The 17,786-nt window shown below is 33.7% G+C and overlaps 2 protein-coding genes and 1 pseudogene across 3 annotated transcripts; 2 read left to right on the forward strand and 1 right to left on the reverse strand.

The window, feature by feature from the left end:
- Positions 1 to 2,874: 2,874 nt before the first annotated feature.
- Positions 2,875 to 6,885, reverse strand: LOC110604441 (cullin-3A). The gene is made up of 2 exons (XM_021742631.2): positions 6,231 to 6,885; positions 2,875 to 5,049 (listed from the first exon to the last, which is right to left on the reverse strand). Exons 1-2 carry the CDS (start codon positions 6,389 to 6,391, stop codon positions 3,012 to 3,014), a joined length of 2,199 nt encoding a protein of 732 aa, XP_021598323.1. The 5' UTR covers positions 6,392 to 6,885; the 3' UTR covers positions 2,875 to 3,011.
- A 4,205-nt stretch (positions 6,886 to 11,090) lies between these two features.
- LOC110618945 (ran guanine nucleotide release factor) lies at positions 11,091 to 16,884 on the forward strand. 2 transcript variants are annotated; one of them, XM_021762214.2, is made up of 8 exons: positions 11,091 to 11,205; positions 14,056 to 14,171; positions 14,285 to 14,320; positions 14,430 to 14,567; positions 14,830 to 14,916; positions 15,465 to 15,512; positions 15,590 to 15,666; positions 16,573 to 16,884. In XM_021762214.2, the coding sequence occupies exons 2-8, from the start codon at positions 14,097 to 14,099 to the stop codon at positions 16,718 to 16,720; spliced, it is 609 nt and encodes a 202-aa protein (XP_021617906.1). In that variant the 5' UTR covers positions 11,091 to 11,205; positions 14,056 to 14,096; the 3' UTR covers positions 16,721 to 16,884. The 2 variants fall into 2 exon arrangements, with proteins under 2 accessions (XP_021617906.1, XP_043816275.1); XM_043960340.1 differs by lacking the exon at positions 11,091 to 11,205 and adding an exon at positions 13,331 to 13,461.
- LOC110618938 lies at positions 11,212 to 14,055 on the forward strand (annotated as a pseudogene).
- Positions 16,885 to 17,786: the final 902 nt, after the last annotated feature.

Below are 17,786 nucleotides of genomic sequence, written 5' to 3' on the forward strand. Positions count from 1 at the left end.
GGGCAAGTTGGGTATGTTAGATCCACATGAACCAACTTGAGGGGGAGTGTTGGAAAAAATCCTCTGCCATGATTGTAAATCAATCAGTTGTTGGAAAAAATCCTCTGCCATGATTGTAAATCAATCAGTGATCAAATCTTACTATATTTAGCATAGCACGATTCTAGGACATAATTGAGGGCTCAATTAAATGTCTAATTGTTCATATCATGTACTATATAAACTCTGTAACTTACTATACAAGAGATAAGAAAATAAAAACAGTTTTCTTCCTATAATCTCAAGAGGATAAAGGTGCCACAGCGACGCAGCCCGGTGGTGCCGCAGCGGTGCAGCCGGTACCCTACTAAAGGGAAGAGCCTGGCTCTGCCACTGATTCCTGTGGTCCTTATCTACTGACACTTGTAACTATCCATGAGATTGCTAATCATGCTTTTCTTGAAAATTCTGCAATCTTTTCCTGCTATTTCAACTGTCTATAAAACCTGATTGTGGTTTGCTTTCTAGCTCCAACAAATACTTTTGACAAGGCAAAGAGAGGAGAGTAAGAGTCCAAGACTTCATTGTAGATGTTGTATGTGAAAATTAGAGGGAGTTAAACAATGAGCATTTTGTTTTGCTTTATTTTTAATTTCCTCCAGTATCTCATCTTACAACCTTCACACCTGCAAGCCTTGCAAAGAGATAGATAATGACTAAATCGTAAATGAGGATTGGAGGAAATTAAATAATTTATTGTTGGTTGTTGCTTTTTGTTTTGTTTAATTTTCTCCAATATCTCATTTTCGGCTTTTTCAAATTTTTCTGTGCAAATGTGTCAAGGTGTCAGCATTCCATGCGAGATTTACAGGAATGTATATGATTTGATTATTTGTTGTGCATTCTGTTTTACTTAGTTTACTCTAATATATCCCATGTTGGTCCTTCACATTGAAATCATGTAATTGTGCGACTATCAAGTAATAAAATTAGAGGACATGCACTCCCTGTTGTGTTTTAGGTTCTATTTTAAAAATAGTATTTAGTGTTTAATTTAGTTAAAACACAATTATTTAATAGTTAAAAGAATGTATTATGAAGAATAATTATTTGTTATTATAGCAGCCATATTGTATTCAACAACAAATTACACATGACAATTGTTTTCAATAATAACAATGGATTGTTAATTTTAAAACAATGAAATGAATGTCTTCTTTTAAATGTAGTCAAATGTAAAAATTGCGAGAAACGAAATTTTAATGTGTTTTTTTTTTTTAAATTAATTTAGATGAAATTTCCAAGTTTGATCTCTCCTTGCAAAATCAAACACACCATTGTTTAATTAATCTATTTCTCTCTGATTTTTTTTTTATTTTATTACAAATCAAATCATGTTTTTAATCGCTTTATTTTATTTTATTTTTTTGTGTTCAACTTCTTCTCTAGAAATTGTCTACTAAATCCCTTGAAAAGTTGTCGCGCACTGTGAACTAGAAATTTGTCATTAACATTAAACGTGTGAACTTCACCGCACTATAGCTAGCTCCAAATTACAAGTGGACCTATTCAAACAAAAAATATCCTGTTTTAGAAAAATAAATATATATTAATTTATTTAACCCCCTTTATATTTTTTTTGGGTAAAAATTAATCAAATAATGTATTAAAAGTTTAAAACTTATAAATTTATGTATTACAATATATATAATATTAGCATTTTGTAGTTAAAAAAATGGGTCAATGTGGATAAAATCGAATTGCAATCGCTTTAAGTTGCCATTAGTTTCAACCGAAATTCACTTGAGCTGTGAAACTCTACAAACACGATCAGACCAGCCCGTTCAGTAAGCTGCTACCGTTTTTTTTTTTAACTCTTCTAATTATTATACTCTTAGATTGATGAATGTCGGATTTTTTGTACGAAATGTAGATGATTGAACTATGGCTTCCTTGTCAGAAATTGGCAATCATCATCAATGATATCATTTGCAAAAGAAACCAAGGAAAAAAATGCGAGAGAGAAAAGCGGAGGATATCTAGGGATTCCAAGTCCTGTAGCTTCGACAAAAACAAAAAACAAAAAGTCATACGGTAGGCATAGAAGAGACTATAAAGACGGATAAAAAGAAAGACACAGGACAAAAGAGGAGATTAGAGGGAGATGTCCTCGTCAATGGATCGGCAATCATCACACCTCAGAAATTGCGATTGCCATGGTCGGAGTGTAGTGCCCCATTATCATCTCCAACAATAGCCAACCCCTTTAACGGGGAAAAAGAACTCCAACTCATCATCCCTAATCATGTACAAGCATGAAAATAACAGCTATATCATACTCGTCATATTGAACGACGAAACCATTTCACCATCGGTCCATAAGCTCCAAAAATTTTCTAATCTAAAAGGATTCAATCCAAGGCTATCTTTGGCTAGGCAAGTTCAACAAACCCAACTGCATATAATTTTACAAAATCTATATACAAGTTACACACGTGCAAAATTTTACAGAGGATTTAAGTAAAACCACCCTGCTAGGGCAGAGAAGAAAGGCTTCAAAATTGGCTAAAGTATGGACACCAGTAGCTGGGTTGGGGTCAAAACACAGACATTGCCTCTTTGTGGTCATATAGAACTCAAGATGCAATCTCAAAATTATCTAGCTCTTCCATGAAGATTTATAAATTATGATGGACATAAAATATTGCTGATCGCAACATTTAGTTGAACCAATTTATACATGAACGGGCTTCCTGCTACCTGAACTACTAATAGTATAATCCATGCAGTCCCCCCTAATTATTGACAATCTTCTAAATGAGGGAAATGAACAAGGAAGAAACACCATAAACGTGGCCAAACATTTTGGACCAGCCACAGCAGTGCAGAGAATAGTGAAAGCCAAAACAAATGGTATTCATTAAAATCCAATAAACTTGAGGAACTAGAACACTTACCCAGGTACAAGTCAGATTGGTAATCTTAAACCATCCCACGAGAAGAAAGAAGAGTAACCTGCTTAAGTTATCCCTTCAAGCAAGATACCTATACAATTTTCTGTCAACACTATCCCTCTCCAAGAAATCTCGTTCAATAAGAGACTCGATACGTTTCTTAATCTCAGTGGGGTTGGCCAGAAATCGTGACTGCAACTGCTTTGTGACCTCAGCAATTATATTGTTATGATCCAAAACCCTCCTTGATTTCATGATCCTAACTACTGCTGCTTCAATCTGAGGCTTTCTGTCCTCCTCCACTCTCTGCCTGGTCTCCTGCTTTTCAGGTTCTGATTCCTTTTGTGCAACTACAGTTCCTATCTTCACCTTGTAGAATTTGCTTGTGAACTTGTCATTGACAAAAAAAGCATCTTCCTCACCAATGTCTTTACTCATGGGCTCTTTCCGAAGTACATTTTTCCCTTTCACACATGCCATGGATTGCAGGCACCTCTTCAGGTCAGAAGCAGGAATCTCTGTTGCCTGCTCAATCTCCTTATAGCTAAGCCGATCAGCACTGTTAAACAGCATAAGAACACACATTTGATATGTAGATACATTCAACTCATGTTTCTGACCCTTCCCAAATGTTGCTTTTATGTCCGCTGTGCCCATGTTGGTTTGCCAGGACAGTCTCCGACCAGTATGGGTCCCAAGGTAATATGACCTGAACTTCTCACACAGAGATGACATTTCAGCAGGTAAGTTGCAAGTAACACTAGGCTGAGTCGGCCAAGATCCTGTCGTTAAAACCTGAACAACAAGGGTAGGTCCATCCCCTAGCTCAGGGTGGCTTGCATAAAACCCTTGCATTGTATCCTGGGAGGTCTTCATGTCAGTGAACATGCCTTCTAACTTTGATGTGAATTGATATCCACATTCGGTCTTAAGTTTGACGATCAAACTTCTTTCTGCATCATCAGAGATGGTTTTTCCCGATAAAAGCCGCTTAGCCAAATGCTGTTTATAATACTTCTCAAATACATCTTTCTCCTGCAAGTAACGGAACAGCATCATCACCTTGTCAAGAATAACCTCCACATCCTCCTCACTGACTCCCTTTAGACCTTTTCTAAGCTTGTCATCCACAAACAATGAAATGAATTCAGGAGAGCGAGCATTCAAATTAATAAAATATTCAAAAGAGGAATTCAAAGCATTCTGGAATGTCTTGTCATTGTTGAATGCCAAGCTTATGATGCTGTCATATTTATCCTTCTCATCCAACAAGCGCTGAACAAATTCCACTGGATCCTTCAACCTTTCTGGATCAGTAACTAGTTGCTTACCAGTCTCCCTAAGGTGAGAAGTCATCACTTCTCGTATTGTTAGAAGACCATTAGGAACCCGACGGAACAAGTTATACATTCTTCCCAAGTCTTCATATTTATCATCAAGAAGCATGTTTACCAGGCCTGAGTTCTCCATGTGGACTAGTCTCAGCATGTGGTTAGCAATCATTTCCTTCTCAACCACATTAGTTATCTTGACCTCACTCTTCAAATCCAAGTAGTGTGTCACTCGCTCTATCTCTTCATTCAAACGTTTCTCAGCTTTCTTCAAATAATCACCACAATCACAGCATTCAATGAATTCTTGTGATTCACCTTTATAAAACTCAGATGAAACCTCAAGAAATGGCTTCTCAAAGTCCTCTTGATAAACAGATGAACCTAAGTCCATAAGCATCTTGATTATGTTCCTCATCAACCCTCGGTCTATAACTTCACCAGTTCGTTCTCTATGAACTAGTTCAAGAAGTGTATTTAGAAGCCTTGTCTGAATTTTGCTGGAGTGTATGATATTATCCCTCCACAAGTTCAACCCAAGCTCATGGACAGGAGTTTTATGAGTGCTTGGAATATAAGTCCTGTCCATGTACATCAGTATATCCCTAATCATTTGCAATGCTTTGTTATGGTCATTCCATTTCCGGTTCAGCTCCTCCAAAAATGAATCTCCCTGAGAAGCCTCAATAGATTTTGATATTTCTTTAAGATGCGAAGTCATAGTTGAAACCAGACCAGAATACAACTTTTCACCAAATTTGTGCAGCACCATATTATAAGCATTCCTGAAATTATGTCAAAACTGTAACATTAGACACACAACCCCTTGAACTCTGTGTGCTTTTGCCCCTTCCCCTCTCTTTGCCTATGCTTTTGGATAGACAAGGCAAAGATTTTTGGGAAAAGATAAAAATAATAGCAGGTCAGAAAATAACTAAAATACACTCAAGTAACCCCAGGAACACACTAAAACACATGAAACAGAAGAACTACATAACATCCAGTCTTGCATAAAGTAGATGCCATATGGTAAAAAGGACTTAGAACTGATAACAAATCTACAACTATATTTTAATTTAAAAAATAAATTCAAAGATAACACAATCACATGTCTATGGAGTGGAAAAGAAAAGGATTGGGAAATTGTCTTTTTAATCAATTTCCTGTATATTTATTCTTATACAATGAAGGGGAAAAAGAAATGGATGTAATACTATCTAACCTACAATCTGTTTCCACATGATATTTTCCTTAATAGAAAGGAGCTCTCAATCTGCCACTTTAAATGGGGTTCAATTGTGAATTCCTGGCTATTGCATATAATGACAAGGCACAAGCAAGGAGACAATAAAAACATTCATTTATTACTATCCTTCCTTTTTTTTTTTTCAATACTTTTACCAAGATTGCAAGATAAGAAAACCAATGTCTGTACCGCCTGGGTTTGCAGAAACCTTTAAATAGTTTTTTCTTCATTACTGCAGCAAATAGCATTTTAAGGACCACCAAAAAAAATTGAGATATGACTCTGCATCATCAAGTACTCCAAACTCTATACCACATAAATGACTTGCTCATTACTATTCATCTGCTAATTAAGCTAATTTCTTGTAGATTTCAGTACAAGCATAATAGACAAACTACAATTTTCATTTCTCACACACTTTTCCAATCAAATACTCCATTCAAGTTAGTAAATGGATTTACTAATAAAAAATTTCATCAAGCATGCATCAAGGCTACCAAAGCTGCAAAGCCCCAATACTCCTATATAATCACCAACCATATATATATAAGAAACCTATACACCCGATACTTAAAATGTTAGTAATTAATCGCAACCGTTTCTCTGACAGAAGACAGCTTCAAATCATCGTTGTCTAAAGGAACCCAAACAGACATGCAAAATCTAAAGAAATGCAGGGCTCAATATCAGAATAAAGTGAACAATATTAAAGAGGCAAACCTATAAAGCTCTTCAAAACTAAGGCCACTAGCGTTGTGATTATAAATCTCATGAATAGCATGCTCCAAAATTTTCCAGGTCTTATCAGCATATTTCGGATCAACCACGACCCGGTGCTTAAACGCCTCTATCTGAAAGTTTCTCTTCTTCTGATTACTCATATTTTCGCGTCGGATCCAAATCCAAAACCTAGCACCCCGATCTCCCACTCAAAATCACAACACACGATTAATAAACCCGAGAATTATTATCAGAAGGTAATTATCGAATAACCTCGAAAAGGGCAAGTGATAAGCACAAGTTAATCGAAACGAGCCGGAGCAGGAAGCCGTGTGCCAGTAGATTGAGCAGGAGGGTGGCGTACGGAAGGGAAATTAGGGTTTGGAACAAGAGGTTTTTCAGGTACTAAAATTAAAGAAGAGAGAAAGGAAAAGTATCAAATCAGGTAAGGAAGCATGGAGCATAGACTTATATTATGAAGCAAATAAGAAGAAGGAAATTTTAAAAAATAAATAAAATGTTTTGCAGGTGCAGGAGGAGAAATGATGGGTGATTGAGGTTGAGGGCGTTGGAAATGGATTTGGCCCTTTTCTGTTGATTTTGGATGCCGTTTGATGGAAGATGAAGTTAAGAATTTGTTTTTGTTTCTTCTTCTTTTTCTTTTTTCTCTCTCTTTTATTATTATTATTATTTATTATTTTTGTTTGGAAATAAGCGTTTCTGCGTGGTCGATGTCACCGGATAAAATGCCTGCAAAATTAATGTAATATATTTATTTATTTATATAACATTTGAACTCATTCTTTATCCATTAGAGACTGATTGGAAAGACATCTATATTGATTCCGTGATACATAAATACAATTAACTGTAAATATAATCATATTATTTACATAAAATACCGTTTCTCTCCAGTGTTATAGAGGGAGAGGTTTTTTAGTTCCTTCAGTCTCATTCGGACAGGGAACTTTCTCTTTTTACTGTTGGGAGAGTGGGTTCACTCTCCCATCTTCAAACGGTTCTTCCATCTTTTTTTTTTTTTTCTTTTTGGTAAATTAATGGAGTTAAAATAAGAGTTTCTTGGAGATTTAATAGTTTTTATTACTCATTAGATTTTATTTTATTTTTATAATGTTATTTTTTCTTACATGTAAATAAAATCTTTTTAAATTGAAATTTTTCTTTTGATTAAAATCCGGTCGTAGACAATTTTAAATTTTGAATAGTTTAAGTGATAGACAAACAGTATTTTCTTTTTCTTAATCGGTAATTCTCATATCTATTAAAACTTTTAATTCAATAAATAATTGTCTTTTTTTTCTAATTTAATAATATGTTTTTAATTTTTTTTATAGTGGCTATAGATCTTCCTCGTCAATCTATTCTCTTTTGGCCCTTTAATTTATTTACCATGGTCTTTAACTGCTGAAAAAAAAGTTTACGATGCTTTTCTTTTAGTGGATGGCTAGAGATCTTGAAGGATGCAGCTACATCTATGAGAAAGTTTAGAGCTACTAGTCGAATCTAAATCATTATTGAGTTTGTAGAGTTTGTATTTAGATTAGATTCTTTTATATATCAAATCTAAAGATTTTTATGTATTATTTATATTGAATTTCAGTATTTCTTTATCAATGAACTTATACTTGAAAAAAAAATCATACTATTTACACAAATGTAAAAAAAAACCATGAAATTGGAGTTTAGTATAATCATTGGAAAATTTTATTATATTATATTATAGTACTTGATAACATGTCAAATAATAATAAATTATATTTAAAAAAATAATAAATTAAAATATTAGACATAATTATTTATTTAGGATAATATCACTCTTTATTTAATGAAATTTTATTAATATAATCAGTAATTTTATTTTTAAAAAATAAATTAAAATATTAATAATAAATTTAAATAAATAATATTTTATTAAATGCTTTGTGTGATTCATCACTTATTATCTTCTTAATTGATAGTAACAAACTTTAAGTATAGATTACTTAAAAATCTATTCAAATCCATTCTTATCATAATTTTACATCGATATGTAAATACCAACAGAAAGAGAATTATATACAAATAGAGTAATATATATATAATAGTTACTCCCTTTAATGTAATATCCTGAATAAATTATATCCTGAATAAATTTTAACCTTTAAACTTTTTTTTTATTTTTCGTTTTATTGTACTAAATATAAAAAAAAAATAATAGATTAATTAATCTCATTTTCAATATTAACCTAAATTTTTTTCCAATGGTCAATTATTACTCTATAAAAAAATTGATCATTAACTATTAATCTAATTTTTTTAATTTCATATTAAATGTATGCTAAATATATTAGTGAGAATATTTGAAGTATGAATTTTAGATGTATAATAATTTGATTATTGTTTTTTTTTTAAACGGGAATCAGAGGAGTAAAATATAAAAACTCTCATATTTACTTATATGCACTTATCATCATATTAAATCCATGAATACAATAATTTGATTATTGTTAATGATAAACTTATAAATTATATTTATTATTGTAAGATTTATTATATTTTATTATATTTATGTTAAAATAATTTGTATTTTTCATAATATTATTGTTAAAATAATATTGCTATTAAAGCTAATTCATTATAAAAGAAATTATCTGCAACGAATATAATTTTCGCTGAAAAAAAATAATTACCGATAAAATTAATGATAGACTAGCGATGAGAGATACACAATCTTCCTATTATCGGTATAGTTTTACTCCATTGGTCTTGGAGAAGGCAATGATCACTGCACAATTACATTTGAATATTGGGCCAATTTATTTACTAAAAGCAAATTACATTTGAGACTTGGAATATGCAACACATCATGCATTTTCAAAGTTAAAAGATAAGGAAATAGTTGATTAAAAAAAAAAAGATAAGGAAATAGTTCCTAAATGCATAACTTGTCGTCGGGCAACATGACAGGTTGATAGAAATCTCTCTTCAATGGCTTTTCAAATAGATTTAGATAATAATACATATGACTCGTTACACTTTAGTCTACAATCCACATGCTTATTTGCAAAGTATTAATAGAGTGAATGGAATTACATGCAAACCTTGAGAAATCCATGCTTCCATGTTCCACTATCTTGCCTTTCATGTACCTAGAGATTTCTTGTTGGACTACTGAATGCTTGTTGTCCGGTCGTTATGGATGGTTGTAGTGTCTTATGTTCCTTCACTGCTTTTTATAGCTGCAAATACTTGATTTTTGCCATTAAAATTATTATTTTTTTACTTAAGTTCTTTATATCAATCAGGATATCCATTAATCTTGAAACATGTATCTCTATCATGCCATGTGATTTTACTAAAACCACAATATTTGTCCTCCTTTTTTTTCGTAGTCTTTCTTCTTAAACCCAGCCTCATTCTCCCTGTTTCCTTCTCTCCTAAAGGTTTGTCCCTTCGCCATTATGGCAAAGGCATTATTTTTCATTACTTCAGTAATAATGTTGACCTCTTTTTGTTTCTCTATCCTCAACACCCTAAAATATGCCTTATTTACAGAGAATAAAAATTAAAATATGATTCTTTATATGTTCAAATAATCATTGATATCAAGCAACAACTGTATCAACTTATCATCATTCTCCTTTTCTAAGTATATTTTAGAAACCTAACAATCACATACAACTATATGATTCAATAATAGCTTCTTCAATTTTGTGAAATACCCGACACTACTGCGATAGTAACTTGAGTAAATCTACTAATTTATCTTTTTAATTGATACACAAATGGTCCATTACATTATCCAAATCTCTCATTCAATTTTGTATAAAAAAAGGCTTCTACTAGATCTTTTGAAATAGAATTCAAAATTCATGAACTTATCATACTATTAGCTCTCAACCATTTTTCATCCACTGTAGGCACCTTAATAATGCCATTAGTAAAATTATTTTTAGCTCTTAAGCCTAAAGTCATAGATCTACTTCATGTGAAGTAATTAGCATCAATTAAAGGAGTAGAAAAAAAGTCATATTTAAATGATCAAAATTATATAACGACATAGGATCTGAATCCACCTGTAGATGATTCACCAAATTCAAAAGATTCCTTATATTTTTTATTATACTCGAACTAACTTCCATCTGATTATTAAGAGGATTAGAAATTTTAAAAGAGTAAAAACAAAAAAAAAAAACATTTCAAAAAAAAAACCAACTCTGATGCCATGAATAAATAACGGTTTGAGAGGAAAAACTAAAAAGATAGCAAGAGAATGAACTAACTTTATTCATCTGATGAGCTGGTATTTATACAAAAAGATGAACCATACTATTCACAGGAAGAAGAAGAATAAAATAGAAAAACGAATTTTCTTAGGCATGCAAAAGATAAAAGAATAAACTTAATAAAACGGTGCGTGTAATTGAAATTTTTTTTTTTTATCACAAAATAGAGCGTAACTTCATTAAAGTTTCCACGCACCTATAATTTTTATTCATAAAATTATTAATATATATATAAATTAAAATATATAATTTGTTAAAATATTTTAAAAGCATTTTTTATTTTATTTTTATACAAACTATAATGAAGAGGTATATTATTTATTCAATATGTAATAATACATTTTATTTTTTACTCATGGAAATAAATTTAAATAATGTCAACGTATAATTCAAATAAAAATTATTATTTGTTAATCAGGATAATCTAATTGATTGTCTTTTATTTTATTTTTATTTATATAACTCAATTGCTTCTATTATATTATTGTCCATATTTGTATAAAAAATAAAAAATATAATTTATTGTAGTATTTTGAATTGTCAATCAAATAAGCTTATTTTTAAAGCGTACGTGGCGTCATATATACGCGTCCAATTTCTCTCTATGAACCCAAACACAACGCGAAGTATCGAAACTTCATCAGTAACAGTATCTGCAAAACTCCCTCTCTCACTCTCGCTTGTTTCAGGTAATGTTCATTATTGAATCATATAATTGTTACGTTTCATCTACTCTTCGTACTTCTCTTTCCATGCCAATTACTTCTTTTACATTTCATCATACAAACTTAATGTAAAGTTGGGGCTATTGGAGTAGACAAACTTATTCTAGAAAGATTTGTTCTTGGCCACCCACAAAAGGAATTCGACGGCTACGGTAGTTCGTAATATAATAAGATAATGAATGAGTAGACATAGTATCGTTAAACAAATTGTGGGTGACGTCTTATTCGTCAACTCCTCACCCTTTGCAAAACTCTTGGATTCATGCGTCAAATCCCGCTCTGCCGGCGATTCAAGTCGCATACATGCACGCATTATCAAAACCCACTTTGCCTCTGAAGAATATGTACAGAATAAGCTCATTGATGCTTATGGCAAGTGCGGTTGTTTGGACGAACCACGCAAGCTGTTCGATAAAATGTCATAGAAGAACACTTTTACTTGGAACTCGATTATGAGCACGTTGATGAAGTCTGGTCTTCTCAATGAAGGCGCATTGTTGTTTGCATCAATGCCTGAGCCTGACCAATGCTCTTGGAACTTGATCATTGCTGGCTTTGCTCAGCATGATCGATTTGAAGAAGCTTTCGATTTTTTTGTTAGGATGCATAAGAAGGGTTTTGTTCTCAATGAGTATACATTTGGTAGTGCTCTCTGTGCTTGTTCAGGGTTAAAGGATCTGAAACTGGGTACCCAAATTCATGGCTTGATGTTGAAATCTCAATTCTCATTGGATGTTTATATGGGCTCTGCTCTTGTTGACATATACTCTAAATGTGGGTTTGTGGATTGTGCTCAAAGGGTTTTTGATGGGATGAGGGAAAGGAATGTTGTTTCTTGGAATAGCTTGATTACGTGTTATGAACAAAATGGTGCAGCTAGGGAAGCTTTGGAAGTTTTTGAAAGGATGATGGACAGTGGGTTTGAGCTGGATGAGATTACATTGGCCAGTGTAATCAGCGCCTGTGCAAGCTTGGCAGCAGTTAAACAAGGTCTAGAAATTCATGCATGTGTGGTGAAATGTGATAAACTTAGGGATGATCTTATACTAAGTAATGCATTGGTTGATATGTATGCAAAATGCGGTAGGGTAAATGAAGCTAGATGTGTTTTTGATAGAATGCCATTTAGGAATGTGGTGTCTGAAACCTCAGCAAGTGTTAAAGCTGCAAGATTAGTGTTTGCAAATATGATGGAGAGAAATGTAATCTCTTGGAATGCCCTCATTGCAGGATATACTCAAAATGGGGAGAATGAAGAGGCACTTGGACTCTTCTGCCTGCTAAAGAGAGAAGGTGTATGCCCTACCCACTACACCTTTGGTAACCTATTGATGCCTGTTTGAATCTTGCTGATCTACAGCCTGGAAGACAGGCACACACTCATGTACTGAAGCATGGATTTCAGTTTCAATCCATTGAAGGTTCTGATGTTTTTATAGGGAATGCTCTCATAGACATGTACATGAAATGTGGATCAGTTGACGAAGGATGTCGGATTTTTGAAAATATGGTGGAAAGGGATTATGTTTCATGGAATGCCATGATAGTAGGGTATGCACAAAATGGTTGCGGAATAGAGGCTCTTGAATTATTTAGGAAAATGTTGGCATGTGGAGAGAAACCAGACCATGTTACTATGATTGGTGCTCTATGTGCTTGTAGCCATGCAGGGATTGTAGAAGAGGGTCGACATTTCTTTTCTGCAATGACTGAGGAATATGGTGTGGTTCCACTAAAGGACCATTATACATGCCTGGCTGATTTACTTGGTCGAGCTGTTGCCTCAGTGAAGCCAAAAATTTGGTAGAAGCAATGCCTATGCAGCCTGATGCAGTTGTATGGGGATCTTTGCTTGCTGCTTGTAAGGTTCATCACAACATTACCTTGGGAGAGTATGCTGCAGAGAAGCTATTAGAAATTGACTCAACAAACTCTGGACCATATGTTCTTCTCTCCAACATGTATGCAGAGGTTGGCAGATGGAAGGATGCCGTGAGAGTAAGAAAATTGATGAGGCATCAAAGAGTCATTAAGCAGCCTGGTTGCAGCTGGATTGAGATACTGGGTCAAGTGCACGTTTTCATGGTGAAAGATAAGAAACACCTACAGAGGAATGAGATTTATTTGCTATTGAAAATTCTTATAGAGAATATGAAGAGAGCTGGGCATGTCCCAGATGTTGGTGACCACGAGGCTTGTGATGAGCAAAGTGACTTAGAGGTGAACACCTGCTTCAAAATGGAAATACCAGCAGAGATTGCTGTTATGTAATTCATTTGGAATGATTTCATTCCAAAGTTCTATTTGTTATGCCTTTTTTACCAAAGCCTGACCAACTGTTTATTAACTCACTGATAGAAAATAAAATATCCTCATGTTATGCTTGAAATTACATGGTATGATAAAGCCAACCATTTTTTTTAAAGGCAGTTGTATTATAGTTATACACATTCTAGGTGAGGAGTTGAGGAATGAGAGGTCATTGACAATTTGTTTAACAACACCATGTCTACTCATTCATTATCTTGCTAGATGATGAAGAGGAGAACTAACATAGCTGTCGAATTCCTTCTCTGGGTGCCAAGAACAAATACAATAAGTTTGTCTACTCCAGTAGCCCCAATTGTTATGTTTCATCTACTCCTTGTACTTCTCTTTCCATGCCAATTACTTAATTGGCTGATTTTATTCTAAATTGAGAAATTTTTGTCTAGAGTTCCATGTTCTGTATTTTATCTTCATTTTTTTTGTTGCTGTAAATGTATGCGTGTTTTTTGGGACTTGAGTTGATTTGGAAATTCTTTATATTTCTAGTTTTGAAGGAGGATATTCCTGTTTTTTATATTATCTGCTAAATGTCGGAAGATTTTTATTCGGAGCGCCCATTGTTTGGCGGTGCCATCGTTAGCACTTTCCCTCTTAGGTTTCAGGTTAGTTAATCTTAATTTTGTTTGTTTTTCTGCTGTCTGACCCGTTGAGGGTTCTATTATGATTTTTAGTACTTGGAACCTATTAATTGATTAAAGGGCACCGTAATCTGTAGGATGTAAGCAATGTTCGACAAGTTCCTGATCATCAGGTTTGGTTGTATTCAATGGCATTAGCAATTGATTAAATGGTTTGATTTTTCTAATATTTGTAGTTTCTTATGTTATTGGATACTTAATTATTACTTTCTGGCTGTGAAGGAGGTATTTGTGGATCCTGCACGTGATGAAAGCTTGATCTTTGAGCTTTTAGATTTTAAGCATGATGTTGGAGATAATGGAAGTGCTACCTGGTTTCTTCAAGATCTTGCTACTGAACAAGATGCTGAAGGATGCACAGTAAATACCTTGACCTTTTATGATAATGTTATTTCTACCTTGTTCATGTGGTAGATCAGTTTGGTTGTCATATATATATACATTATTATCAATCAATTGTAATGATTTAGCTTTGATCTTGCAAATTATTATCTTCTTCATTTAGTCATTCTTCTTGTATGTGGGGAATGCAGAGGTTTCAAGCTGGTGGACAGGTTCCTTATGACTATTGGGAAATGTGTTTCTAATTTGAGACCTTTTTCTTTTTGCTACTATATTTCAGTTGATTGAGCACTCTGGAGTAGTTGAGGCCCCTGGTTTGCATTACAGGAATATTCCTTCTGTTGTTACCACTGCTGTTGGCCAAATGGTATGTATTCTATCAATTGCATGTGATGAAAATACTGGTGTAAAGTTCTATTTTCCTAAATTAACTTATAATCATGCTAAAATTTCCTGCTTAAACTTACTTTGATGTGCTGTAATAATGTTTTATTTGCTTATGCTATTGTCTAGTTATTTATGTCACTCATGTCTAATGCTATATGCATCTTTCCTTGCTAGGTATTATTGTCTATAACTCGGATGAGCATTTGGTTGGTCCATAACCCATTGTTTAATTTATATGAATGATAGTCTTAATGCCTATTCGGTTTAACTATTGGATATAACTGATAGTTAACTATAATCGGCAGGTTTTAGCTATTGGATATAATTGGTAGTTAATTATGTCGGAGTAACTTAGGCTGCTATTCATTGCCTCTCTAGGTTGTGGTTTTAGCATATGAAGTTTTTTAGTTCACAGAAAAACTTATGTTGCCTTGTAAATCTTAAGGGGTTTGTTCTGGCTGCCTCTCTTTTTGCCCTCAATTGTTGGAAATTTGTTTCTTCTTTGCGCTCATTATGACTTGTTCACAGGCAATTTCTAAGGGACGACAAGGAAGAGAAGCACAAAATGTTGTAAAGGTAAGTTTGTCACACGTTTTCTCTGCATTTTTCAATTCTTTAAAAATGCTAACAAATTTATCGATGTATATCTGCAGGTTTATTTGGCAAATTTACGCCTTAAAGCAGTTGCTACAGATGTGTTAATAACTGCATATGAACCGGTCTTAATAAAGTAAGTGATGGTCCACGAAATGTGCATGATTAATTGGAAAAAGATAAATGTGCCTGCCTTTGTTGGGTTTTTGGACCTTGTGTTGGATTCCAATAGCCAGTTCCTTAGCCCAAAAAAACACTAAAAGCTATAGTAGGATCAAAGCTGCCTTGGAGCATTACATAATTTTATGCAATGAATGGAAAGTTCACATTGTCAATTTAAGTTGGTTCAGAACTAATTTGAATTGAGGTTTGGAAGGTGAAAGAAACTATATATCCTTTAGGATGTAGTTTATACAGCTTCAAGAGTAATTACTTGAAGTTTTGAACACTTCTTTTTCTTTTCCTTTTTAATAAATTGAAATAGAAGATATTAGAATAATGTAAAAACACATAATGTAAAAACATCTGGTGTTCTGCTTCCAAACTTTGCTTCTAGCCTGAGATCTGAGTCGCCCTTTTTATTTTAGCTAGTCACCTGTTAAATAATTTGGTCAAAAGCGGTTATGGATTTATCTCTGAATGGACATTAGTTCAGGAGCTATGCAACAACAAAAGCAAAAAAAACATCATTAGCTCTTCATTTACAACACTCCGAAGTACGAAATTTTACTCGGGTGAGAATACCGCTCAAGGAAGAAAGAGTTCCTTAATTCTTTTGTTAGTAGATTAACCCAATATAGTGCAAGCCAAAACCTGGTTTGCCACGTTTTCAAGGCCCAGAGACTTAAGCATGAACACCCTCTTATGGATGAAAATTTTTCATTCTTGCATATTTGATTAGCTTTGCACGAAAACAGAGTAGATCGTTTGTCACTTTTGCCCATTATTCGATCATACTCCTCTTTCTTGGACAAAAAATGCCATACTCGTCTTTTGGTCCATTTCTCTTACGTTTGTCTCTGGTGTTATTGTATGGCTGCAGTCCTTTGAGTGAAAGCGCAAGCACAGTTGGCGCTGGTTTGGCAGTTCCTGCTGCACAATCTGGATTTTTGCCGATGGCTGAGGTCTTTAAGCTTGTTGTCTCTACCTTCAAAGTTAATGACTGGAACCTTTTTGGTAGTTCTGCGTGAAATATGTTCAAAGGGTAGCTACCCAAGAATAGCAAGTCATATTTATGTAAATATAGAGTTTGGATAAGAATTCTCAAGTAATTTTCGTGTTTTTTTCCAACTTCATATTTATGTAATTTCACTGAAAGAACATTAAATGTAACCTTTTTTCTTGTTTAGATAAATTGTTGTCCGTTTCATGTAGCAAAAGCATGCTTTTTAATATTAAATTCCATTTGCTGCTGTGATCATATATCAACTGGCAAATTTTTGGCTGGACATTGTGATAACATATCATCATTTGCAGTGAACATGAAACATTGAAATTAAGCCTTTGATTATAATGGTTTATCATAGCTCTTGATATTTTTTTTTATCAAAGGTAAGGAGTTTCACTAAAAGCATAAACTGGGCAAAAGTTTACGTTAAGAGCTATTAATAAAGAAGTGTGCTACTTGCCAAGGAGGAATAGAGACGCAAGCCTTTCTTCCAAACTCGTGAATAGAGTTAAGGGTAGATGAAAAATTGAGAGATCAAGGAGAGATAGTTAGTGGTAGCCAGAGAGCTCCTAAGGTCATCGGTTACGGCTCCGCCTACTATCGACCCTAGAGATGACCACCGCCTAAACCAAACCCTCTCGTCAATCTTCCTCATCCCACTAAACTTGTAGAATCGACAAATCCTCAACATGTAACTTGTAAGCTCATTCTGCAAGCCCAGAGAAAGCAAAGAAACCAACAAATAAAAATAGAAACCACAAAATACATATATATACCTCCCACCTGAAGAGAGAGAGAAAAAACTCATAACCCGAGCCACATGGCAGAAGCCGCAGATTTGACAAGACTAGAGGACTTGTTCCTCAAACAGAAGGAAAAAATTCAGAGGAATTTTTTTTTTCTCTAGGATTTCTGGAGAGAGTAAATTGAGAGTGCTTTTCATCATAACTATTAATTGAAATAGGATTAACGGTTAATATGCAATTGTATATACAATTGCAATAATATTTTTAAATTGAAGGAATGAAATGAATCTATAAAGAGATTTTATTGGACTGAATAATTCTAATAGCTTTATGGAAAGCAAA

Source organism: Manihot esculenta, chromosome 1 (assembly GCF_001659605.2).
Source record: "Manihot esculenta cultivar AM560-2 chromosome 1, M.esculenta_v8, whole genome shotgun sequence".
In the NCBI taxonomy this organism is placed as follows: Eukaryota; Viridiplantae; Streptophyta; class Magnoliopsida; order Malpighiales; family Euphorbiaceae; genus Manihot; species Manihot esculenta.

What these genes read in the sequence shown, in the direction of transcription:
- LOC110604441 (XM_021742631.2), bottom strand. Translation starts at nt 6,391, where the DNA reads ATGAGTAATCAGAAGAAGAGAAACTTTCAGATAGAGGCGTTTAAGCAC. An exon ending in AGTTTTGAAGAGCTTTATAG is followed by an intron (nt 5,050 to 6,230) that starts GTTTGCCTCTTT and finishes ACATAATTTCAG; the next exon opens with GAATGCTTATAATATGGTGC.
- LOC110618945 (XM_021762214.2), top strand. Translation starts at nt 14,097, where the DNA reads ATGTCGGAAGATTTTTATTCGGAGCGCCCATTGTTTGGCGGTGCCATC. An exon ending in GACAAGTTCCTGATCATCAG is followed by an intron (nt 14,321 to 14,429) that starts GTTTGGTTGTAT and finishes CTGGCTGTGAAG; the next exon opens with GAGGTATTTGTGGATCCTGC. An exon ending in TATGAACCGGTCTTAATAAA is followed by an intron (nt 15,667 to 16,572) that starts GTAAGTGATGGT and finishes GTATGGCTGCAG; the next exon opens with TCCTTTGAGTGAAAGCGCAA.